Source organism: Thalassophryne amazonica, chromosome 1 (genome assembly GCF_902500255.1).
Source record: "Thalassophryne amazonica chromosome 1, fThaAma1.1, whole genome shotgun sequence".
NCBI lineage: Eukaryota > Metazoa > Chordata > Actinopteri > Batrachoidiformes > Batrachoididae > Thalassophryne > Thalassophryne amazonica.
In genome coordinates, this window is record NC_047103.1 from 138,021,421 (window position 1) to 138,047,474 (window position 26,054).

The 26,054-nt window shown below is 39.4% G+C and overlaps 1 protein-coding gene across 2 annotated transcripts in view; it reads right to left on the reverse strand.

Annotated features, from left to right (window-relative positions):
- Positions 1-3,811: 3,811 nt before the first annotated feature.
- The window catches only part of LOC117514902 (interleukin-1 receptor accessory protein-like 1), a 1,012,041-nt gene continuing 989,798 nt past the window's right edge, over positions 3,812-26,054 (reverse strand). Inside the window, exons 9-11 of one of the 2 annotated variants that reach the window (XM_034175476.1) lie at positions 19,029-19,199; positions 11,360-11,404; positions 3,812-5,379 (exon numbers count right to left, since the gene is read on the reverse strand). In XM_034175476.1, coding sequence (XP_034031367.1) covers positions 4,652-5,379; positions 11,360-11,404; positions 19,029-19,199 — 944 coding nt within the window. In that variant the 3' untranslated portion in view covers positions 3,812-4,651. The remainder of the gene's footprint in view (positions 5,380-11,359; positions 11,405-19,028; positions 19,200-26,054) is intronic. The other variant, XM_034175482.1, reaches the window with a different exon arrangement.

A 26,054-nucleotide genomic window follows, 5' to 3' on the forward strand; every position in this document is an offset into this window, starting at 1 on the left:
ATAAAACTTGATTGTGGGGATGCAGGAAGAGCTGTTAACAGCAATAATAAAACATTTATGCCAGGCGAGTGAACTGTCCAAAAAATGCCCTCGGACCCCAGAGTGTTAAAAGCCTGACCGTTAATTTTTTTTCAAACCATGTTCAGACTGGGATCTGAAGCCTGACGTGCACCTGTTAAATCAGACACAAACAGCTGTAATTTGACACTTTTCTGCTTTCAATCCTTCATCTCCCACCAAATTATAATAGTTTTTACAGTGTGCACTGATTAAAAATGGATCAGAAAAGTCCGCAACTTTACAGCACAAAGTTGGAAAAAGAGGAAAGAGCTGCAGCTGCATAAATCAGGCTTTAAATTAATTAAATAAATTATCATAAATTGTAAATGCATGTAAATTCCATAGCACCTGTACCTGGATGTGTTGCTTTATGTGGTTAAAAGATTTACAAAAATGTTTAAAATATTAAAGGTTCATTCAGTAGTTCAGCACAGTTCGGCCCAAAATGGCGCCATGTTCTGAGTTGACGCCACTCTCTCTATCAAGGTACACTAGATATCACCACTCTTAACACAGCTGATCTTTATTGATGCATTCGCCCTACAGAACTATTTTGAAGGCAGTTTTAAGACTTTTGACAATACTGTGTAGTATGAAAACCATACTATTCATGTCAATATTAACATCTTATCTGGGTAGGGACCAGACTGGCTAACTAGTTAGCATAATGGCTCTTTATGCTTGCTTGGATAATTTGCACCAAGCTAGGTACCAGTTTCATGCAGCTTAGACAGTTAACACATAGCTGTTATTTTAAAAGAACGTTCATGACACACTGTTGAATCTACAGCACAATTAAAGTACCAATTCTTAAAGTGACTGCAGCATTTTTCATGACATCTCCAAAGATGCTGCCGTTTAATAAACAACTCTCATTCAAATTTCACCAGTTAGCGTAAGCTAGTGGCTGTTTTGTAAAAGTAGTTGCAGACTCACTCACTTCAGAGTAAATGTTTTGTATTTTCATGCCCATTTTCCACCAACTCAAACTGTTAAAATAAACTTGAAAACCCTATTGTCTTTTTTTCTTACTCTTTTTAAGCTGAGAGCAGAACAAAAGTATCATTTGTGTTGAGAGGGGAATGGCAAACAATTAACAGAGCTGTCATTTAGCAGACAATGAATAAGAGATAATGGCTTAGCCCTGGACAGCTTTGTTTGGTCCAACACTAGAAACCAGGTAAATGCTGTGAAGACATCCTTCAGTCTGTCCACTCTTGTACAGCCGTGTCGTCGTCGAAGCAAATGACCAGCAAAACGTTACAATGATAGATGTAAACGCACTGCTGTCGTGTCTGAAATGTCAAAACTCTGGTTTTATGATGAAAACACAAACATACTTTGTTTCTTCTTGAAATATCATGATAAGACATTTAGTGAATGATCTAGATCAGTTTTTTTTTTTTTTTGTGAGATATGCAGTAGCACATAAAATATTTTTACTGTCCCCCGGTTCCTTCTGTCAGCTGCTTTATAATTATAACTTCTCTAAGCAAATATCCTTCAGTTACAAAAATAAACTTTTTTTTTCCATAAAATAATACACATAATTAACTTTAGGTGATATAATCATATGTTAAGGTAAATAGCAAGGCTGTTTTATTAAAAAAAAAGTTATAACAAGAGAAACAGAGATGTGAAACCTAGCACCTTATTCTTCAAATCTCTATTAAAAGGACAACTTCATAACAAGGCAACACAACGACCCCAAATACTAGTTTTCAACTTTTCACAGTGCTAGAGCGCTGTTACTTCCAGTTTAATCCCAAATAGCAAATCAGGGTGCATTTTGAAGCATCACAGTAACTTCTTGATCCATCTTTGTCAATCTTGAATGAACTTGGTATACGTAATAGTTACGGCCATCATCAGCACCAGTTCTGAAATCAGGGTGCAATTTTCAAACTACTCAAAAGTTTCATCCTGATTCAGAAAAATCATTGCTAGTGCATGGTAACTTCTGGGCGTTCATGGTCTTAACAGCTTCATTCATGTTTGAACATCTTTAAATGGGATATTCTTAGTGAGTACGGCTTGAAAGGTGTTTGCTTGTGCTCTGTTGGGGTAAAAATTTGAAGCCGAAGCAGCATTTGTTGTATTTCTGGCCGAGGGTGCAACTCCTTACTTTTGTTTTCTGGAGGGTTGCCAGGTCTGCATTTTATAAGCTCGCAAGTTGCCAAGTCTGTACTTTAAAAGCCAGCCTCTTTGGAGACAAGCCGAGTGAAGCCATTTCATCCAATTTTTCCACTTTGGATGGTGGGTTATTGTAGTAGAATTGCACCCTGTGGACCCCCCCCCCCCGCACACACACACACACACACACACCCACACCCAGAGGTTGTTTGTATAAGCACCTTCTTCTGTCCTATAACTACATCTGAAGTTAGTAAACATTGACCTCTGGTGGCCATATAAAAAAGGTTACGTTAGTTGCGCAAACTTATCATTTAACGTTCGTAAACAATGAACTGTAGTGGACATTTAAAAAAAAAAAAGAAAAGTGCTCCACAGTATGTAACTTTTGTGTTTAATTCAAACCTTTATCCCTTAATGTTAAAGGGGAACTCTGCCAATTTTCAATGTGGGCTCTCTATATATTTTTATTATCATTATTATTATTATTATTTTAGATGTTTCAGGGTTCATCTTTTCACTTGGTGAGGAGGGACTTGGTCTTCTGCCTACAACAGAAACAAGCTCCTCATTAATCGTCTTGTAATGACTCGGTGGTGGCGTGGTGCTGCTGAACGGGCAGGAGGCTAAGGTAAGTGCCTGACTGCATAATCAGTCATTTAAAGATCTTAATCTATATTTAGTGTAGGGATCCTCTCTGTGCTGCCAAACACTTCGACTGACATTTTCACCTGCACAGTGGCAAAAAGAAGCAGTTAATGGAGTGATTTTCGCTTACTCTGTACAATAGGGCAGCACAGTCTCGTTTGAACCCATGTGTGATATCGTGGGATTTGACCACATTTGGGGACAGTCTGCACTAACACGGGAGAGACTGATCCCTGGGCAGAGTGTGGGAGTTTCAGCACCAATCATTCAACCCAGCTCAGTAAACTTAAAAGCATACTCGCCACCACCTAGCAGATGTGCCAGTTTAAAATGGTTTCCGCTGAAACCCCCATCCTCCGAATGGTTTGTGCAGACACTCCAACACTCCACCCTGGGATTAGTCTCTCCCCACAAATAGCATCACTTCTAACAGAACAATGGGGTACTGTTGTTTTTTCGCCTGCAATCACCGAAGCAGTCGCGAAAAGTGCAGTTTTTTTTGTTCCCAGCGGAGAACAGAAGACGAGGCAAATGGGAGAGGCTGTGTTGGTAAGCGTTAGCCTATACACCTGGCCAGAGCAGCTGCAGTCTTTCTCCTGCACAACTGCCCCGATATGTTTTAGCTCCGGGTCATAAACAAACCGCAACACATGTCCCTGGATGTAGAAAAATTGCATCATATTTTACCCCTTTAGCGCCAGCCTCAAGCGAGACTGTGCTGCCCAGTTATATTATGTAGCTGTTTTGCTCATGATGGCATTTGCGTTATGACTCATTACTGCACAAATTATGACCATTTTCGTCCTGAGTATAAAGACTAATCTGAAAACATGAAAAAATAGATCCCTGGTTGACAAATGCCAAATATCGCCATCAACTAGCCAGAATTTTGAACCGCTGACATCCTTATTACAAAGCCAGCACACTTGTGGTCCCACCGCTCCGCCCGCAAAGCACGTTTAGGAAATGCTCTCCCTATGATTATATGGACTGGAGGACTTTTTATTTTTAACTGTACATTTACAACTTTGAAACGAAAGAAATGCTGAAAAAGAGGATTTAGGGGCAGTGTGCAGTTCAGTCATTGTGAAAGATTGTCCCTGTAACAGAGTTTTCCAAAAGCATTCTCATAAAATAGCCTTTTCACACTCTCTGGACTCCATATGTTGCATATTTTAGTTGAGTCCTTTAAAAAAAAAAAAAAAACTTAAATGCTTACATCAGCTAACAGAACATAAACTCTTGAAGATCCAAACCATCATCTCAAGGTTGCAACATTTACCCCCTGAAAAACAAAGGCTTCATGAACTACACCAGCGCCCCCCCCCCCCCCAAGGAAGAAAAGTCATCAACATGTCTCACAGGCCATTACTTCACTTTTGTACAAACTGAGAAATAAAAGGTCCAACTAATGATAAAACATAAAGAAGTCCCAAACACTGATGCTACAAAGAATTAGAAAACGTATATACAGGACCCTGTTTTCCTCGACCTTCTGGGTAAATTATCATCGGTGTTGGCTTGTGTTATGTGAGTGTTTATACAGGCATACAGAAAACTTTTCACTTTTTCAGTTCTTTAGGTTCATGAAAAGCTCTTACTAGACAAAAAGAAAAAAAAGAAGAGTAAATCTGCCACCACTCCTGTGTCCAACGGCGCCCCATTTTTCCCCACCATCTGCCCACTTCCTGTTGTTTCCGGGTGCAAATTCAACAGCAGCAAGTAGTTTAGTGTTAGTTGGGTCCACTGGCGCCAGCAACAGGTTTTCCTGTGACAGACGTCAAACAGATCCACAGACACGTTCGCCTTGTCACCAGATGACGCTGGAAATGCTGGTCTCTCTGGGCAGCAGTGGCAACATGGCATTGTTGCCGTGACTCTCCTCTAGACTCTGCTGGCGCGCTGACTTGGACTGTGGTCGCTGTCCGTTGATGAGCGTCATGGGGATGTTGCAGTAGGTGTGCTGGTTGCCTACTAAGGAGAGAGGCGGGAGCGTGCTGCCGGGCGGCAGGTCGTAGTCGTAGCTGTGGTAATAGTGTTTATGCCTCATTTGCGTGTGGCAAGAGTTGTGGAATGACGAGCGCAAGTCCGGGTGTGCTGTCGCCATGGCAGTGGAAGTGGCTGCCGCCATGGAGATGGCCGAGACGGTTTGGAGCTCGCCAAATGGGCCCTGCTCACTGACCTCCAGCACCTGCTCGTGGGAGATGCTCAGGGGCTCCATGCGCTTGAAGGGCATCTCATAGAGAAGCTGCTTCCAGAACTTGGAGCTGAGCTTGTTGCTGGTTGGCCCGCGCCACTTGATGACCGTTAGCATCTTGATCGTGTGTTTGAGGGCTTCCACTTCTTGGTAGTTCATGATGCCACGCAGCTCGGCGCACTCGATCAGGATAACTTTGATCTCACCGGTCACCAGCATGTTGCGCAGCCTCGTCTCCAGCTCAAAGATGCTCCACCCCCTGCGGACAACGTAGCTGGGCGTCATGACAATGATGAGCCGCTTGCTCTGATCCACACAGCGCGCTACATCCTCGATGTAGGCTAGAAGAAGACAAAACAGAGATGGGGATAGATAGAAACAAAGAGGTGGACATAAAGACAATATAATAGGGATGATATAATTACAGGGTAAGACAGAAAAAGAGATAGAGATGGTAGAAATATGAATAAAGTATGCATTTGAAGACAAAAATAGAATAGATGGAAAACAGATTATAGAAAAGTAAAGGTACAGAAAAGAGAAATAGATAGGTAGATGTGGTAGAAATACAAATAAAGATAAAAAGAGAAAACAAAGTAAATAAAGTACAGACAAAAATATGTAATAGATGGAGTGCAGATAATAAAATTACATATAAAAACACAAAACATTTGGAAGGAATACCGGTTATAGAAATGTAAAGATACAGAAAAACAGATATAGAGAGAATAGAGATGTTAGAAATATAAAAAAGAAAAAAAATAGAAAAAAGATTACCAAATATAAAGACAGCAAAACATAGACGGATTGCAGATTACAGAAATGTAAGGATACAGAAAAAATAGATATAGATAAAATAGAGAGAGGGTAGAAATACAAATAAGGATAAAAACAGAAAAAAAGGATTATATTAAGACACAAAGACAGAAAAATGTCATACAAATTATACAAATGTAAAAACACAAAAAAGGAGAGATATAGAGATAACAGAAGACAAGCAGAAGCAGAGATATGTGATAATGTAAATAAAAATACAGCAATACAAAGAGCCCCGTGTCCCGATCAAAGATGTATGTATGTAAATACAAAGAGACAGAAATGGCAACATTACAGGTGATGAAAGTACAAATAGATATTGAGATATAGAAGGGTATAAAAGAGATAACACAACATGTAACAGAGACACAAGACAGAAAAACAGACATAATCCAAATATAACAGATATGATACAAAAATAATAGATACAGAATAATAGAAATATATACGTATAAACAGATATAGATGAGGTTATAGAATAAAGAGAAGAGAAATTATTACGATATAAGCAAACAGATATAAACAGAGATATAGACATAAATTAAGGAGTGACAGAGCAATAATAGAAATAAAGACAGAACAACATTAATACAGATACAGACAAAAAATAGGGAACAGAAGAGTTGAACAGATATAAAGAAAATATGGATGAAGATAAAAATGGTGAGATGGAAATTGGGATGATGGATAGATGAATAGAATTTATCAAATAGACTCATTGAAAGAAATAAATAGAAAAAGCGTCAGATTTATAGAAATGAAGAGACAGAGACAGAAATAGAGACAAAAGGAGGAAAAGACACATGCTTTTTAATTTTTATTTTTCCGCATCACCACTAAGTTGTTCCTACATTTAAAAAACAAATAAACAAACCAAAACATGTTTTCAATGTAATTTCAACCTGCATTTCTTCTGAACAATTTCAACCGTGATAACGTTAATTGTGCATGTAGCTACACGGAGAAGACGGGTGATGAAAACGTGATGCAAAACATCACAGAGGCTACGTGAAGGAATCTCTTGGTCTAAAAACAGCTGTTAGCATACTGCTTGCCGTTATCAAACTTAGACGCCTTACTTAAACAATCGTGTGTCATGCTGTGGCTTGAATTCTATGGTTATACAACAAAAAGAACGAAGAAAAGACAACCCTGGATTTTATAAATGAATGTGGGATGTAGTGAATATTTGTGTGAAAGATGGCGACAAGAAAATGTGATTTAATGTAAGATGACACTAAACACAAACGCTTAAAGCAAAACCAGACACCACACTGACATGACGAGGGCGTCTCATCACCAGGAGTTAAAGAGAACGTGCGTTTACAGTAAGTATGCGCCTTAATTGAGTTGGTGATAATGAATGTGATGGAGTTTCTCTCTCTCTTTCTCATCTTCATCCTTCAATTTCTGAGACTGAACTCCAGCCGTCTCGTTCTTTTGCGTCAGTCCACCAACTGGAGGTTTTGCGATGTGGGAGAACTGATTAGAGTAAATTTGGATTCAAGGTCGCCCTTTACTTCAATTTGACAAATCAATCTCGTCTGTTTGGTAATTGGTCTTCATGTGGTAATTGGCCACAACGAGGCCTTGGAGATGAAACTCCTCAGTGGGATTTAAGCGTGAACCATTGTGGCAAAACCATGTTTATCTTCTGTGCTTATTGCAAATGAAAACAAATAAGACAATTTAATGTGTAAGTAAATCTGCCCTGGCTGTGGCAATAACTTGCAATTTTATAAATAAAGTCTGCATTGGCTTTACAGTCAAATCATTATCATGGTGGATATTCCAATCAACTTTTTTTTTTTTTTTTTTTTACTCCAGATCAAGATCATAGTACTTTAATATTAAGTATCAGCCAATACGGAGTCCAGATCTGATACTTGTATGGGGTGTCTCAACAAAGACTACTACAAAAATAAAGCCATAGAAAATCTATACACTTTTGGAGACTGATATCTGTCATATATCATGTTAAAGCATATCTCAGGGAATTTTGTCTCTGGTGTTCATTCCTAATTTCACCTCAGTTTGTAAGAGTTTTGACATTCACAAGATGTGCTCAATATGTGCACCGCTCCTCTGGTTTGGCCAGATCTCCCTTTGTTAACATCACTTTGAAACTTCTTTACAATCCTCCATATTGTCTTTCTGTCTGGAGCTTTTCTAACTGCAAAATAACATTGATATTGACTTTTATGGAGCTAAATCAAGGCTAAAAGTTTTGTAATCTGAAAATAAAAAAAGATTGAAAAACTAAATTTTGAAACTGAAAATTAAAGTTTTGTTCTTGAATTTTATAATCATTTAAAAAGTATTATCAAAATAATAAGTGTAAGATATATATTTTTCAGTTTAAATACATTTTTGATTCAGCTCTGTAATTTTTTTTTATTAAATTCATATTAGAAGAAATGCTTTTCTTTTTTCTGTTTAAACAGTGTTTATTGTTATTATTGTTGGCGGGTCAGATGCATGACAGACATCCATCAAAAATAGACTTTGTTCATATTTGAAGAGAAACAGAGCATAAATATGTTGTGTCAGTGCATCACTTATGAAATGGATCGCAAACTGCTCAGGGTGAAACTGGTGTTTAATAAATCCAACACTGATTAATTCAAAAAATTACCTTAATCAGCCCTGACACTCAGCTCTGTAATCAGTAATTATAATTATTGATTTGATTATTGATTTCTGTCTGCATAAAGAGAAAAAAAATTACATCAACCAATCACAATCAAGTGGTCAGATTATACACCTTTTCAACAAGGTGGTTTAAAAACATATGTGACCAAAATTCCCCATATGCACTGAGATGACATGTCCTGAAATGAAAGACTTCCATGATGTATGTCCCTTAAGCTGGGTAGGCACTGTATGATATTTTCAATAATTGTACTCGGCTCCAGTTCAAACTGTCAACAAAACCGCAGGGTGTAAAAGTTCAGAGCACATGATTTATGTTCTCACACTATACGGCACGATACTCTGATGTGATCTGACTACTCACATTGTATGTTCAAAAACCACACGTCGGACTCGCGTTTCCGGAATGCAAAATGGTAACAGAAGCTTTTTTTTTTTTTTTTTTCAAACTTTATTTACATTTATTATTTTTACAAAAACTCTCGATGGGAGACATCAAAGTTTAAAAAAAAAAACAATACAAGACTTTACATGAGTTGAAGAATCAGGGGAAAAAAGAAACAGAAGCTGCTCTCCCAAAGAGATGATCACTGTTTATGCTCTCTCCAATTCCGCATCGGTGTTTGCACATGCACAGTGCAAAAGGTTGGGGTAAATTGGCTCGTAGACGCTTGTAGCGATACCCTCAGGACGGCCAACCAGAATATCAAACAAGTTTGATTTTCATCCGACCATACGACTGCCGATCGGGAGGTGGTCGTGAGATGTTAAACGCAACTCGTTACTCATGTATACTACAAACAGTAAAATCACAAGTGTTAAATTAACACTGACAGTGAACATATGGTCCCACTCTGACTAGAGTGGGACCATATGCACACTGGCAGTGTTAATTTAACACCATCAGTGTTAGTTTTACACTGATGATTTTATTGTGCACGATGCAGGACGCACAATTAAGCTGAAACATAGTGCGATCCAAAGAATTCTCACATGATTGAAAAATCAGCTGAAAAAGGGCCAAAACTAGCACAGTGTAAGCCCAGCTTTAGGAGTTCACTCATTCAGAAATGGAAAGAATACGACAGTATTTTGTGTTAAATAATTTTTTTTTAAATTTTACCTGGATAATAATAATGACTGATGAAGGTTAAGAAAATCTGATTTCTGAATTTCACTAGCATGCAGCAGGAACCTGCTCACACCCCCCACGCCCGTCCCACCCACATACACTAATTCCCAGATGGAAGGTTTCCAGGACTTAACCAATTTGAGGATGGGGCGTGTCAAACAATTTTAAATAGGCGTTCTGTTTGCATAGCATGTTTGAGTGTCAGGCTCTAGTTTAAAAATGCTATTGTTTGGCATCAACTATGCAGTCATGAATTAACTGTTAGCAGGTTAGTTTACCATGGCTGATGTTAATAGAATTTCTACTCCGAAGTCGATCTAAACATGGAGCTCCTGGACCTTCTGGTCATTTACCCATCCAAATAGTCCTTGAAGTACATTGTTGATAGCACGTCATCACACAAGTGGTGAGCACATCCTCCGCTCTGACTGAATGGTTATGACACAGGGATGCTAATCAGCGATTTTAGGCAATGACTATCTAGTTTTTGTACTCAGTCTCCTTGGAGAATCCTTGGGTACCGCTGGAATGACTTTCTGTCAAATAAACTGCATTGTGATAGAAAGACAGCTACAACATTTTGGCCACGTGGCGCGTTTCTCTGTGCATGATCCAACAGACAGCCTCTATGTTGAGGATACCAATTGTTGGAGAAGACCAAGAGGACACCCACAATTCCCTTGGCTGTGACGGATCAATGGTTACTTTTAAGAGGTGGGGATGGAGCAGTTTTTGGTCTGTATGCACCACTCTGCATTTAATCATTAGTGATTGATCTCTGCTCCCCTCCACAGCATGTCTTTTTCCTGGTTCTCTCCCTCAGCCCCAACCAGTCCCAGCAGAAGACTGCCCCTCCCTGAGCCTGGTTCTGCTGGAGGTTTCTTCCTGTTAAAAAGGAAGTTTTTCCTTCCCACTGTCGCCAAGTGCTTGCTCACCGGGGGTCATTTTGACCTTTGGGGATTTTCCGTAATTATTGTATGGCCTTGCCTTACAATATAAAGTGCCTTGGGGCAACTGTTTGTTGTGATTTGGTGCTATATAAATAAAATTGATTTGATTTGAAGGTAAAAATTTCCAAAACATCAGATGTAACACCAATCTGAATTGTTTACATCTTAAACCCCACTCACTTTATTCCCTGAGCTCACTAAAACAAAACTTTTTTTGCAATATCCAATTAAATATAAGTGCAGAAAAAATAAGAAAATGTGCAGAGACTTTAAAAAAGATTTGTAAGCAACCCCCACCCCCTCCCCCCCCACCCCCTGAAAACAGGCCTCAGTGAATTGATGTTTTACAAATCAATAATAAACCATTAATAACACCACATTTTGGGTGGTCAGGTTGTGAAAATACCATTTGATTGATGGTGATCCACCTGGAGTGGAGCGTGCATCAGGAAGGCCTGTGGAATCACAACTGTGACCAAAATCCATTTATCACCAACACAGCTTCTATAATCTCACCTGAAGGATTATTCTAGTAGAAAAATCCCTTTGTAAATGTTTTATGAACATTTATAACTGCAGACAGGACCCATTTGATGCTTTGACGCGCTACGTTTAATAAATAACGCAATCAAGACATTAGGTGCAGCATGTTGAAAAATGTTTTCTAAACTGGTTCGGAATTCAGTCTGACTACATTAGTGACTCGATGACAGAGTGACAGGTCGGTGAGTGCTGACACAACCGTTAAATATCTGGTGGAAAATAAAGTACCTCTAAGTAGTCTTGTGTCATCCTGGAAATGATCATTGGTGAAACCTAAACATAGATATTTGCATTCAAAGTGTGATCAGGAGACTTTGCAGGAAAAAAAAGACCTGACAACAGTTGTGTCAAAGTGGGGACATGGCTCTGGCATAAACTGTGTTTCTCCACGAAGGTTCTGCTGGCAGCTGGACAACAATAGTTGCGCTGACCAGTTTATTCCAGTGTAATATGGGATATATAGCATAAAAAAGCAGAGGAGGAAGCTTTTATCATTGTGAAACCTGTCAACACGTATTCAACAAAAATAGAAATGCAACACTTAAGGCTACAGTGTGTAAGATTTTGTGGCAATTAGTGAAGTTGCAGACTGCATTATGCTATCAGCAGTCACAATTCTTGGTGATGGGGATTCATGCTCCCTTGTCTTCTCTTGTGACAAGCAATACGTGTAAGTGCACATAAATGCGGGTTCTCAAACTTCTTAGCGCCTGCACTAGCAACAAATTGACAGTGTACCAGGGAGCACTCACTCATTACAATTCTCTTTTTTCCAATATTTCCAATATTATGAAAACATACAGATTTGCTACTGCAGGTAATTATACACGCTGAACAGATTCTTGCATTTCTGCCAATCAACACCCTTGGATAAGCAAGTATCTCACTCGGCTGTGACTGTCGGGGACAAATTGTGAATGGTATTCACAAGAGATTTTCCAAAATGCCTCAAAACATTCACAGAGGTTCTCGATGTCCTGGTGTGAGTCGCAGGGCCTCGCTTTTGTGTTACTGGAGTTTTGAACATGTTGAAAAAATTGCGTGACAAATTTTCTCTCAAAATAATCACAGGGTCATCGTGAGCATCCTGAACTCATCTTGAACCCTTCTCAGTTTTAGTTTGAGTGAGTCAGAAAAGTGCTTGAAGTGTGAGAACATCAGGTGATGGTCTAGTGGTTTAGCGTTGTACTTCAGACCAGAGCATCCTCGGTTCAAAACACAGCCAGACCAGAAAATCACAAACGGCCTTTGGGCAAGGTCCTTAATCCCTTAGTTGCTCCCGGTGTGTAGTGAGTACCTTGCATGGCAGCACCCTCACATTGGTGTAAAAGTGTGTCTATGTGAATTTGTGAATGTGAGGCATCATTGTAAAGTCCTTTGAGCTTCTGATGCAGACGGAAAACGCAATATAAATACATTTATAGAACATTTACCATTTAAAAAGGATTTTTTTTCCTATGGAGTTTTATGAACAAATTTGTTCATTTCACTACCACAAACTGTCTCCAATGTCATGTCCAACCAGCCTTACAGCTGCAGACTACACATAGCTATTCAATAACAATAATGAATCTTTTTCAAGATTAACTACACATTTTTGAATGAGCTTTTATTGGGACCAGTCCAAGACACATCTGTGCAATAATCATGCTGCTTAATCAGCATGTTGATATGCAACACCAGCCAGGGGGATGGATTATCTTGGCAAAGGCGATGCGCTCACAAATATAGAATTTAACAAATAATCAATAAAAACTAAGCTTTGTTTTTACTCTTGCTAGAAACCAAAATTAAAGTGTTGCATTTATATTTTTGTTGAGCATGTTAAATCATCATAATGTAGAATAAGTTCTTTATCAGGAGCTCAGGAGGGGGATTGTTGACACACGCTGTAAAGCCTAAATACGATGTTTACCTATAGCTGTGGACTCTATTTCATTACTGTGAGATGCCAGTTCATTACCTGTGGGAATTAAATGTTTAAACATAGACGCAATAAAACAAACATACTTTGGAGTCCTCTCAATCCTCTCATTTTTATGCCATTTCCCCCACATTACAACAGTCCCCCGTGTCAGGCACATAATCACAGCAAGGGATTCGCTTTATGGCCTTGGCACAATGCCATCAAAGAGCAGCATAATTAGTAACGGTGGTGTGTGTGGGAAGACAGGCAGATGCAAGAACAGCAATGAAAGCCAATAACATAATGATGTTATCAAACTCATCTGGCTGATGACTTAATCAAAGAAAAGCATGAAGCATGGTGAGAAGCTCCAACAGAAATATACTGTGGCAAAGCATGCATTAATATCCATGCATAAAGAGCTCTTTGATTGTACAGCTGACATCATTACACGGCAGCATGCAGCAGTGCAGATTCTATGGAGCTGGATCAGCGACACATACTCGTAATAAGAGGGCTGCACATGAAGGTCAGACTATTATTCCTCCCACAGCCTTTACATAACGAATGCAATGTCCTTTAAATGCTTCATTAACAACGAGAATCAGAAGAAATCTCTTTTTTTATTGGCGAAAGTAAGAAAGATGAAAACAGAATTTCATATTTCGCAAAAGAAGTGACAACGGTCCGTAGAGGTGGAGAGTCTGCAGTGAGCCGACTCCACATTTCAGCTCCAAAATCAACATTTTCACTCATGTGCATCCCAATCTCATGAAAAGTTTGCTTATATTAAGTTTAATTTGGGTGAAGTTCCTGCACAATTGATTAACAAATACTATTTTTTAAACAGACATTTTTTTTCTGCCAAGGAGGTTGTGTTTTCACCAGTCTGTTGCTCAGTTTGTTTAACAGGATTGCTGCAAACAGTTTCATCCCATTTCCAAGAAATGTAGTTGAATGATCAGTCTTAACGCGAGGATGCGTGCATGAATTGTGGTGTTGACAAAACTCTACATGTTGCAATTATTGCAAGTCCCTTTGGCGTCTCCCTTGTTTTCACTCGGGGTCGCCACAGCAGATCCAAGGTGGATCTGCATGTTGACTTGCCACAAGATTTACACCAGATGCCCTTCCTGATGCAAATTCATATTGGAGAATGGGCAGGGGTGGGTCTGATCTGGGAACCTTCCGCACTGGAAACAGGTGCATGTAAATGTTTGGCCACCACCCCTGCAGATGTTCATCTACATCGTCAGACTGATCAGGCGGGCTGACTCTGTGGGTGGCATGAAGCTGGACTCTCTGGTGATGGTAGCAGAGAAGAGAACACTGGACGAACTACTGGACATTATGGACGATGCCAGTCACCCTCTGCACATCATCATCAGCAACCAGAGGAACCTCTTCAGCCACAGACCGCTCCTTCCAAGTACAGGACCAACAGACTGAAAATCTCCTTCTATCTAATCTAATCTTCAACACCTCACTGGAGACATGCCAGGTACCAGCATGCTTCAAGACCTTCTCCATCATCCACATCCCCAAAAAACAAAGACCTGCAGGACTTAATGACGGCAGACCCATCACCCTGACCTCTGTGGTGATGAAGACCTTCGTGCACCTTGTCCTCATACGCCTCAAGGCCATCTTTGACCTTCACCTGGATCCCCTGCAGTTTTCCTACAGAGCCAACAGATCTGTAGACGATGCTGTCAACATGGCCCTCCACCTCATCCTCCAGCATTTGGAATCCCCAGGAACCTATGCCAGGATCTTGTCTGTGGACTTCAGCTCTGCTTTCCATACGATCAGAACAAGCTCTCTCAGCTTGGCATGCCTGACTCCACCTACAGGTGGATCACTGACTTCTTGTCCAACAGGAGGCAGCATGTGAAGCTGGGGGAGCATGGCTCCAACACACGGTCCATCAGTAACGGATCCCCCCAAGGCTGCGTTCTTTCTCCTCTACTTTTCTTCCTGTTCACCAACAGCTGCACCTCCATTCATCAGTCTGTGAAGCTCCTAAAGTTCATGGACGATACATCCCTCGTCGGACTCATCTCTGATGTGGATGAGTCTGCCTACAGATGGGAGCTCGATCACCTGGTGAGAGTGATCAGCTCTCTCATCAAGACAGCACAGCAGAGGATGTATTTTCTGAGGCAGCTGAGGAAGTTCAACCTGCCAAAAACAATGATGTGAACTTCTACACTGCCATCATTGACTCTATTCTCACCTCTTCCATCACCATCCGCTACGCTGCTGGCACTGCTAAGGACAGGAGCAGACTGCAGCATATCATCTGTGTAGCAGAGAAGGTGACCGACTGTAGTCTGCCATCCCTACAGGACCTGTACACCTCCAGGGCCCTGAGGCAAGCAAGGACAACTGTGGCTGATCCCTCCCACTCACAAACTTTTTGTCACCCTCCCCTCTGGCAGGAGGCTGAGGTCCATCAGGACCAAAACCTAAAGACACAAAAACAGCTTCTTTCCATCCACAGCTGGACTCAAACAATGTCAGAGACCCCCACCTACTCTGCCTCCCTCCCCCACTACCATAACGTACAGACTGGTTATCCCTACATTGAAAGCTACTGCACATCTGTACTCCAGTCTCCTGTTTTAGCACAGTCCCATTCCATTATGTTTTATTTATATCACAGTGAATATATTTTTGTGTATTTGACTCTTTTTACTTCTAATAGAAGTGTTTTTCTTTTCTTTTCTTATTGTTTATGCACCAATAACACCAGATCAAATTCCTTGTATATGCAAACCTACTTGGAAATAAATTTGATTCTGATTTTGATTATGTGAGACATTTTTCAACATTTCTATTTATTTCTGAACACCCTGAAAATAAATAAATATCTTAATGCAGTAGTCCTCAAAGCGAAAATCCGTCAGGCCAGTTGTGAGATGTCATTAAAAAGAAAGAATGAAAAAAAAAAAAACTCTTGTTTTTTCTATTTTGTAATAGAGTTTGAAATTAGCCAAAAATATTTATGATTTTTAAACAATGTAATCAGAAGTAATATAACAAAGCTATAGGATTTAACTTACATGCCCTTATCTGACCCAGTTTAACATATGTCACATCATATTTGGTGGCATGTAACATTAACTCAAAAACATATTTCATATTTTGTCACTGGTGGGGGTTTACAGTTGACGGAACACTTAATCGTTGGCGGTGGCTGGGAAGGCGTTCATGATTTTAGTCTCATATGTTGATTAAAATTGTGATTCAAGAATTGGGCGGCCCACAGAGGCTTTTCAGAAATGGCTTGCGGCATTTGGGAATGTCTGTCTTAATGAAACATGCTTGTCGAATTGTTCAGCCTTGGTGGAAGTATGCACTATTTTGTAGTTATTTAGCTAACGCTAGCATGTCATCTTTGTTGACGTGTTTTGATTCAGCATGAGATAAAATACTACACTGATTTCCAAGAACTGAAATCATGGGCAGACACTGTGTCTCTGCGACATTAAATTAGTTGAATGTTTACTCATTTCACATCAGTTTAGCTTGTGAGCTGAGAAACAGCTTCATATTACTGGGGTCACAAATGCTATCCATGGTGTGTGCTCTGGAGGGAATTCAGGGAATACACCCAGGCACACAGAGGCATATCAAGATGACAGAATTGATCAGTTTTGTTTCTTGTGCATCCTATAAATACAACTGGAATTTCCAGCAATTGACCAAATTTTGCTACTTTTAGATGATGGTCACTGTGAGCTAACCTAACAGGCTAGGCCCAGTTATCTCAGCATGAAATTCAGGATACTTAAGATTATATTCAATTATGGACAATAAACTGACACTGTAAGGAAGAAGAAGGCATAATGCAGTATATACCCCTGAAACCCTTTGGTGAAGGTGCTTAGCCCCAGAATTCTATAGCGTAAAACAGATGAGAGTCTAAAATTCCTCCTGGATAGATGCCAGTCTAACGCAGGTTATGTCCTCAGTCTACATATTGGTAGTCAAATGTTGCTATATGCTAAATTTACATTTGAAATGAAGGGGAATGATTGAGTTAAGGTGGTACAAGTTAAGACAATATGATAAATGGTCACTTTGACAGAGATGAAATTACTGTATATCTATTTAATATACAAGTACTTATTTAATGTCATAAATAAGACTGATCTGAGAATGATCTTTTTGAGTCGCTGCAGTCTGGTTTTAGGAAATATCACTCCACAGAGACAGTGCTCACTAAAGTAGTGAATGATCTTCTGCAAGCAATGGACTCAGACACCACTGCATTTTTGGTGTTGTTAGATCTCAGTGCTGCGTTTCATACCATGGATCATCATATTTTGCTCGATAGGTTGGAGAATCTTTTTGGGATTACTGGGAGTGCCCTTGCGTCGTTGATGTCATATCTGTCCAGTCGTTCTCAATGTGTCTTGTATAATGGCACTACTTCTGACCTTGGTGATATGAGATTTGGGGTTCTACAGGGATCCATTTTAGGCCCCTTGCTTTTCTCCTTGTATGTGGCACCCATGGGCGTATACTGTGGAGTTTTGGGATTGCCTTTCATTGTTACGCTGATGATACTCAGTTGTACATGCTGATAACTGCGGGAAATCTCACTCCCATAAAATCCCTGGAGGACTGTCTTCTATCAGTGAGAAGCTGGATGTCTAGTAACTTCCTACTTTTAAACTTTGATAAGACTGAAATGATGGTTACTTGGTCCAGCAAGACATCGGCATCAGTTTGACCAGCTGGTGCTTGGCCTGGGTTTGTGCGTCATACATCATATGGACAAAATGAGGAACCTTGGGGTAATTTTTGATCCCATGTTGTTTTTTGACCTCCACTTCAGGGATGTTACTAGGACTGATTTTGTTTGTTGAATTTAGTTTAGGCACAAATGAGTTTGCTGTGACCTGCAATAGTCTTCCCATTGAATCTCTGTGATATTTCAGTTGTTTATATGTTGTTTAAAGGTGTTTTAGTGAAAAACCCTATTTTGGCAGCCAGATTGGACGCCATCTTGGATAACTGGCTTGAGGCCAGTTTTTATTTTTGGGAACATCCTGATTGTGTTTTGGGGTCATCTAAGCAACCTAAAAAAGTTGGTTTGGTTTAGTCCTGGGGGTGGGGGTGCAAAGGTAGTGGTCGTAGCTCCCCTAGTAAACAAACTGAAGAGATTCGTGTGCTTGTTTGTTTCAATACAATTTCATGTGACATTTTCATGTACAATTTCATCTGTCAGTCAGTCATTTATGGGCATGCACGTTGTATCTGTGTCTCTCTGTTCACTCCTGTTAATGTCCTCTGCTCCTGTCAAATTATTTAAGATGAGAGGAGGTGTTGACACTGCATACTTTACACTATTCTCCTTTGTTGACTGAGTCATCCTATCGCTTCTGTTCCTGCAGTATTTGTTTTTTACCTGCCCGCTCCCGCCAGATTTGCATTGTTTCCCTTGGGACCCAATCCCAATGCAGCCCTCTACTTGAAAGTTCAAGTTCACTTGATCGTTCATTGTAATTTGTCATAGAAAATTAATGTATACATTAAACAAACAAAAAAGTATTAGATTATGTCATATCAATCTGAATCTAATTGCACTGGATTACTCCACAATAAAAAAGTAGCCCCTGTATCTAGATATGCATTGCTTTATAAGGTACAGATGCACATCCCTCTTTCTTATATTTAAAAATTATACATGTCCTCTTGATTTCAAGTTCAATATCCTGAAATGCTTTTTTTAAAATTAAGTGAGATGATCCACTTAAACTGAGCCAGTAGTACAAAAAAGCTGACTAAATAATTAAGTACAAAAAAAAAAAACTGATCATGATGTTTTGTGGTCTTGGTCACGACACAACACAAATGCACAGCAGAAAACAATAAACAAGGCATATCACCAGTGCACTAACCACAGCAATACGAGCAACACCAAGCCACAGACACATTCCACACAACTTGACATCGCTGGGACAGAGAGAAAGAGCTTACTTCCTGTGGGGATCAAGTCCCTGTCTGGAATGAAGAGTTTATACCCATAATGCTTCTCCAAGATGTCAGGGAGGATTTCCAGAGCAAAGCGCTCTTCCTCTTTGGTCTCCTGGCTCCAGTGGTCTGGGTCCACTTTGGTATAGGACAGGTAGGCATCGTAGTCCTTGTTATCTGTTGGGAGAAAGAAAGACAGCATTTTATCTCCAAGCACAGATTGCATTAAATATCAAAGCAACGTCACTCAGCAGGAAAATCAACAAGTCTTTATTGTCCTTTGATCCTTCAAACAAGTCACTTTCACTGTGGATCCACAGAGGGACTTGGGCAAACAGGGGGCTCTCTGGCATAGGACGTGAACTACCAATCTAGACCTGGGTTTGATTCCAGGCATATCCTCAGACTGCCTATGTCCTTGAACAAGATACTTCATCTACATTGTCCCAGCCCACCCGGCTGTGAGTGGGTATCAGCTTAATCCACAGAGTAACCTGTGATGTACCGGTGTCCCACCCATGGGGAGTTACAGACTTTAATTCTTTACATGTGACACTCTTGTGGGACTTGGATTTTTAAAGTAAATTTTTTAATACAAAAGTTACTGTAAGTAAATCATAGCGTTAGACTGTACAATACACCAGAAAGTTGCTCATCAACACACCTGTATCAGATCTTTGTTAAGATTAGGGGCACACTGATCCAACATTTCAAAATGGTACTTGTCCGATACTGGGAAAACTAACTGCATTGGATATTGGGGAGAATCAGATTCAAGTCTTCTGTCGCACATATGAGTCTTGCTGTTGGCTACGTATGCTTTCCTTTAGACAAATAGAATATTTGTTTTACAGTTTGAGTTGATGTTTTGTTAAATGGCTAGGTTAGCAAAGTACATCCAGATAAATGTATTTATTGACATATTAGTTGTTTGCAATGGTGGGCACAGATAACCAAAAAATTAACTTCATTAACAGATAATCAGATAACTTAAAAGTTATCTTTGATAAAGATAAAACGATAAACCACCCAAAAATGTATCGGAAGTTACAGATAACCGATAAATTCCAATATTGCCTCTGGTACATTTGCAACTACTAATAAACTGAATTTGAGTTTTAACACCACAGTGGCTTCTACTAGAATTAAAAGTGACAACACACCCAAACAATGAGGTCACACTTTTGTCTTTGAACATCCTCTCCCCTGCTGGAAGCTCTTGTTTACTACACAGCCACAGCCACAGCCACAGCCATAGCCATAGCTCCGGTCAGGCGGAGGTCTTGAAAAATAAAGTCATGCTGAATTATGGTTTTGATTTATAAATAACATTAATACCAATATAATAACTCCATTAATGTCAATTCTGTCATTTTGTACAAAGGTAAAATATAACATATATCTTTTAATGTTGAATAATACACTAATTCTGAGGTTTTCTAACAAACACAGACAGATCGCAAAGGATTCTGGGTAAAAGTGCCTCTGCTAAACACTGATTGGTTCAGTCATTCATTATGTAAACCAACACATTAATGTGACGTGTGTCGTGTGTTGGTGTTTACAGATAAATGTGCTTTTGTAAGTTTTAGGCACTAGAGTTTAATGCTGCTGTCCATGGAGCCTGAACAGAGTGTCTGAAATGCATTTGTCCTGTCGTGAACGTACTGAGATTACATCATCCTACCCATAATGCATTGCTGGGCACAGCATGTGCTCACAAAACCTTAAAAATTAGCACATTACTTTAAAACTAAAACATATATCTGATATTTTCTCTTTATAAAACTTCAGACATGACAGTAATTTTAAATAACTTGTCCAAAATTAGTTTGGTTAAAATTTGAACCATAAGTTAAAAATGTATGCCTCTGCATGACTTAGGTGATATTGCCCACATATTAGTATGGTGTTAAAGAAAATGATTTTTTTTTCTGTGTGTGACCAGTTCTTCTTTATCTGCAGAGGATAAAGACTTTTTTTTTGTAGAAGCAGTGTTCTTCTGTTTGCAGAGGGTAAAACTGTACATCTGTCTGTTACAAAACTTTTAACAGGTAGGTGCTGAACTGATTTTAAAAATGCTTGTCACTGTTCAGCTTTGTTTACTTTGTTTATCGGTCTAAAAGTTATCGGACAAAAATTAATCGGAAGATAATTGCTCCGATAATGGTTTTTAAAGTTATCTAAAAAGATAATCCGATAATGAAAACATTATCTTTGATAATTATCTGTTATCGGATTATCGGAAATGTGCCCACCACTGGTTGTTTGAAGACAGGGAGAACTATCAGATTGGAATCGGTGTCAGCAGAAACTGAAGGTTCCAGAGCTTGTTAGATATTGGATATTAAAAATTGGTACTGTGCTAATCTAGTTCAAATGAAAGGCATTAGATGATCTGATGCATACCTTGTATGCTCTACATGCAGCAATATAAATGCACAAAGAAATGTCTGTAATGGTCTTTTTGAAGATGTATGACTTTGTCATATGACTTCTGTGTAACTTCTTTATTAAGTCATTCATACCAATCAATCAATATATGCTTTAGCTCATCCGTCTAGACTTCGTGGTTGTTGATATAAAGTGTTTTTTGGATCATGTTTTCCAAGACCTTTAATCTTTGACCAAACTACTCCAAAATCTAATCACCTCTAGATATCTAACAGGGTAATATTCCCACTAAGTTTCAAGGAAATCCATGCAGCTGTTTTTGACTTATCTTGTCCACAGACACACGTCAGTGAAAACATTACCCTGCTATCGTGCAGGATAGTAAAATAAATCTCAGGCCAAACCTGATGATCAGATTCTCCACATTTTGGATTCCAAAAATAATGCTGCACTCTCTAAAAATGGTTTCCACTGATCAAATGTTTATCACGCTTCATAAAAAGATCCAAATTGAAAGAATGTCAGGATCCGGTAGGCAGAGAGTTGCTTGCTGACACAAGTGTCATAGTAATCAGCTTCTTCTGATGCTTCAAAGTGTGAAACTATTCTGTCCCTCTTCATAGAGAGACAAATGAAACCCTGTTCTCCGAGTGCTGAACCCAGACCTCCTCTGATACATCACTTCATGTACGGGCATTTAGAGAGTTCTCAAGAGTGTTTTGTTTCAATTAAATGATTATACTTTATGATTTGGACACAATGTTTCCTGCTTCAGTCAGCAACGTGATACCCAAGGCACTCGCAATCTATTTTCATTCTGGTGTACAGCGAGTGATTCATCCTGCAGAAGGCTTTGCTGAGAGAGGACGCCTCCATTACGCTGACCTCTGAGCACCTCTGTCCGTCTGAGTGCTTTTCATTACATCTCTGTCCCCACTGACAAATAATGTTACCTTCATAGCTGCTTGCCCACTGCTGGCAAAACAAATTAGACTCCAGCCTGAGCTAAACACTCCATGCTGCCTCCTTGGCCAATGCATGGCGTGGCTCCATCACCCACATGAAGGCTCTGATTGATGGTGGGTTCGGAGGGACTGAGAACAGAGATGGAGAGTGGGAAGTGATGGGAGATGTTAATGCTTCTGCACATGCTGCAGCACTTCAGTGCAGTGACTCAGGATGGTGAAAATGGAAGGAATGAAGTGAGATATGATAAATTCTGCAATGCCAGAAGAGACTTTCTTTTGGGTTTCAAACACCAGAATTTTACACAAAACTCACTCGTGATATGAGTCCTTCATTTTGTCGCTTTTAGGTTCTTATGCTCGGGCAGGTGACGCTGTGGCACAGGAGTTCAACTATCAACATAGAGACTAAGATTTGGTTCCAGCTGTAGCTGCTCCAGTCTGAGTCCTTGAATAAGACACTTCATTTGCATTGTCCCGGTCCACCTGGCTGTAAATGGGTCCTCTCTTCAGTACAGTAATCAAAGTCCAGCATTAATGATCAAAGTCAACATCTCTCCCTTGATTTCAATCCACACCACTATTTAAGAGATTCTTTTTGAGCCCATGCCCTGCCCCTGCATCATATTTTTTTGGTAATTTTGCTCACCATCCATCCATCCATCCATCCATCCATCCATCCATCCATCCATCCATCCATCCATCCATCCATCCATCCATCCATCCATCCATCCATCCATCCATCCATCCATCCATCCATCCATCCATCCATCCATCCATCCATAGCAGGTGATCAAAAAACTGTTTTGCCAGAGGTAAGAACAACAGTTGCCCATTTTTTTTTTTTAAATAAAAAGCTATTTTTTTTTTGGGTAATCTGCCTTTTTTTTTTAATTAATTGACTATTTACTATCATGTCAGTTACGTGTAGTGATGGCAAAAAGAGGCCTCATGAAGGATGTTGTGTTTTTTCTGGGCCTACTAGGTCACAGTATATTAAAATGTATAACACAATGCTAAAATACCCCGAGCCGCATGAACATTGTGTTCTTTACAATTTGCAGTTGTTTAATTAATTATTAAGATCTTATTGTTTTACGTACAATTTGTACATGTTCAAATCAAATCATCATTTGTTCATGTTGTGGCAAATCAAGGAATATTTGTAGATCACCCTCTGTGCGTTTGCAGGTATTAATAATGAGACAAACGTAACTCCATAGCTAACTAGCATAGTTAGCTTTGAGTTTGCAAAAGTTAGCGTGAAAGCTAACATCCACAAAATGTCTTGTAAATGATACCAGAGGTGTTATCAGATTACAAAAACTGCATTTTCAGTTTTAGAAGTGCTTATTTCTCGCTAGCTTTTACATAATATATCAGAAAGGAAGTGGTTAGCAAGTAGCTAAACTAGAAAGTGACATCACCATGCCAACCTCTGTAAAATGTCTTATAAGTAAGTTCAGAGGTGTTAATAGGTTTCAAAAACAGCATTTTCAGGTTTAGACACTTTTACATAATACATGAGAAACACGTACATAAACACACAAAACAAAGCAGTTTTGAAGAGACCAGTAAATGATGTTATGGTGCAGCTCTACTCTGATTGGCTGTCACCTGCGTCACTCAAAAAAAAAAAAAAAAAAAAAAGCGGACCAAATTTATACACAATGTGATTTTTTAACTTCTTAAAATGCCTCTTAGAATACATCAAGGTTAGCTATCTGTGAACCTGTCCAAGGTCTGTGTCCCAAGAATGTTACCTGTGAATTTCAACACTCAGGTAGTAATAGGACTGGACTTATGCTGAGCACAGACGGACGGACGGACGGAAGGACGAACGGACAACAAGCCTTCACAATACCCGATGGCCATATTATGGCCTTGAGTAAAAATGATTCAAAGCAAATTCAAGTGCAATGTGCTTTCAAACCTTTTTGAAAGTGGGACCACAAAAAAAGATGACAGGAAATGCTTCATGAGGCCTCATTTGGCCATCACCACCCACAAGATGGTTGTGTTATTTTAAGTTTTCAAAGCACACAGCACTTTCTTTTTGAAAACATACTGAAATCTTGTGGTCTTAAAAAAAAAACAAAAACAAAAAACAGCAAATGCATCGTGTCATTTGCCTGTCACACTGAAGCCAAAGATGACACCACACAGTGAGACATGTTCACCCAAAATAAAAATATCAGTTTTTCTTTCACCATCTGTGCTATTAAAGGAAGGAAAACTAGAACAAAGACACTCTGAACTGTATTGTGAGCAAGACCTTTGATAAAAAGTCATTATAGGCACACAGGATTTGGATAGTCTCTGTGTCGCCCTGGATGCTGCACACTGCACCATCCTTCTGTTTCATGGTGGCCACTTGCAGTGGGTTTACGCTTAGGCCCTTAATGAACACCAGGAAAGACGAACTGAGAACAAGAGAGTGGGACAAAAAAATATGGACTTTGAAGCTTTAGTATAATCAACGTCCAGATTTAACATGATTCATATGTGATGCCATGTACAGTCAGGTCAGTTTTCAATTTCTTTTCATTTATGTAGCGCCAAATCACAACAAAGTTGAACCAAGGCACTTCACACAAGTAAGGTCTAACCTTACAATAAGTACTGCAGTTGGACATTGGCATTTTTTGTAATTTTGCCTCTGTACACCACCACACTGGAGTGACAATGAAACATAACTGTAGACTTTCAGTTTTAATTTAAGGGGTTAAAAAAATATCACATGAACCATTTAGGAACTACACCCATTTTTATTCACAGTTTCTCCATTTTCAGAGACTGTCAGTAATTGGACAAATTTGCATAATTCTGAACATAAGCACTAAATCATCACTTTTAGAGCCAGTTTTCTTTTCACAACTCAGGGGATGGATACATGAACATTTCCAAATCAGTGAACATGCCTTGGTCTTCATCTCCATCAATCATTAAGAAATGTAAACAGTATGGCAAATATGTGGTAGTTCTAAAGAAAACGAAGGACTGCGCAAGAAGGAGACTAGTGAGGAAAGCCACCAAGGAGCTTTAGGCAACTGTGAGATTGATTGGAAATATTAGTACTACTTTCTGTTACATCACCAACGATGCAGGTTCATGATGGAGTGGCACAGAGAAGGGTTTTCTTAAAAAAGGACACATGAAATTTAAGCTGCAGTTTATCAAAGGAACATGGGACACTGGACTTTAGATCTGATCTGTTTTTTGTTTGTTTTGTTTTTGCATGAAAATCCTTGTCTGCTCCACTCCAGCACAAAAGCTGTGACCGGTGACACCACAAGCAAAAGTTGTGCTTTCATCAGGTTCCCTGGTTAAATCCACAGAATTGTCCTAGGTGTTTTGGTGGATTCTCTCACTTGCCTCCTTCTTGCACAGTCACTCAGTTTTTGAGAACTGCCTACCACATTTAGAATACAATACACTGAAAAAGAGAATTGTTGGACCAACTTAAAGTGCTAAACTGGGTAAAACTCAACTGAATGAACTTCACAAGGAATATGTGTGCCAATTTAACTCAATCTGAACAAGTTTACAGCATTTGAATATCAGTTGAAACAATTTGATTAAGTTTTCTCTTTTTCCATACTGTGTACTTTTAATGATTAATGTAAATGAAGTTAAAGACATATTCAGTGACTTGGAAATGTTCATGTATCCA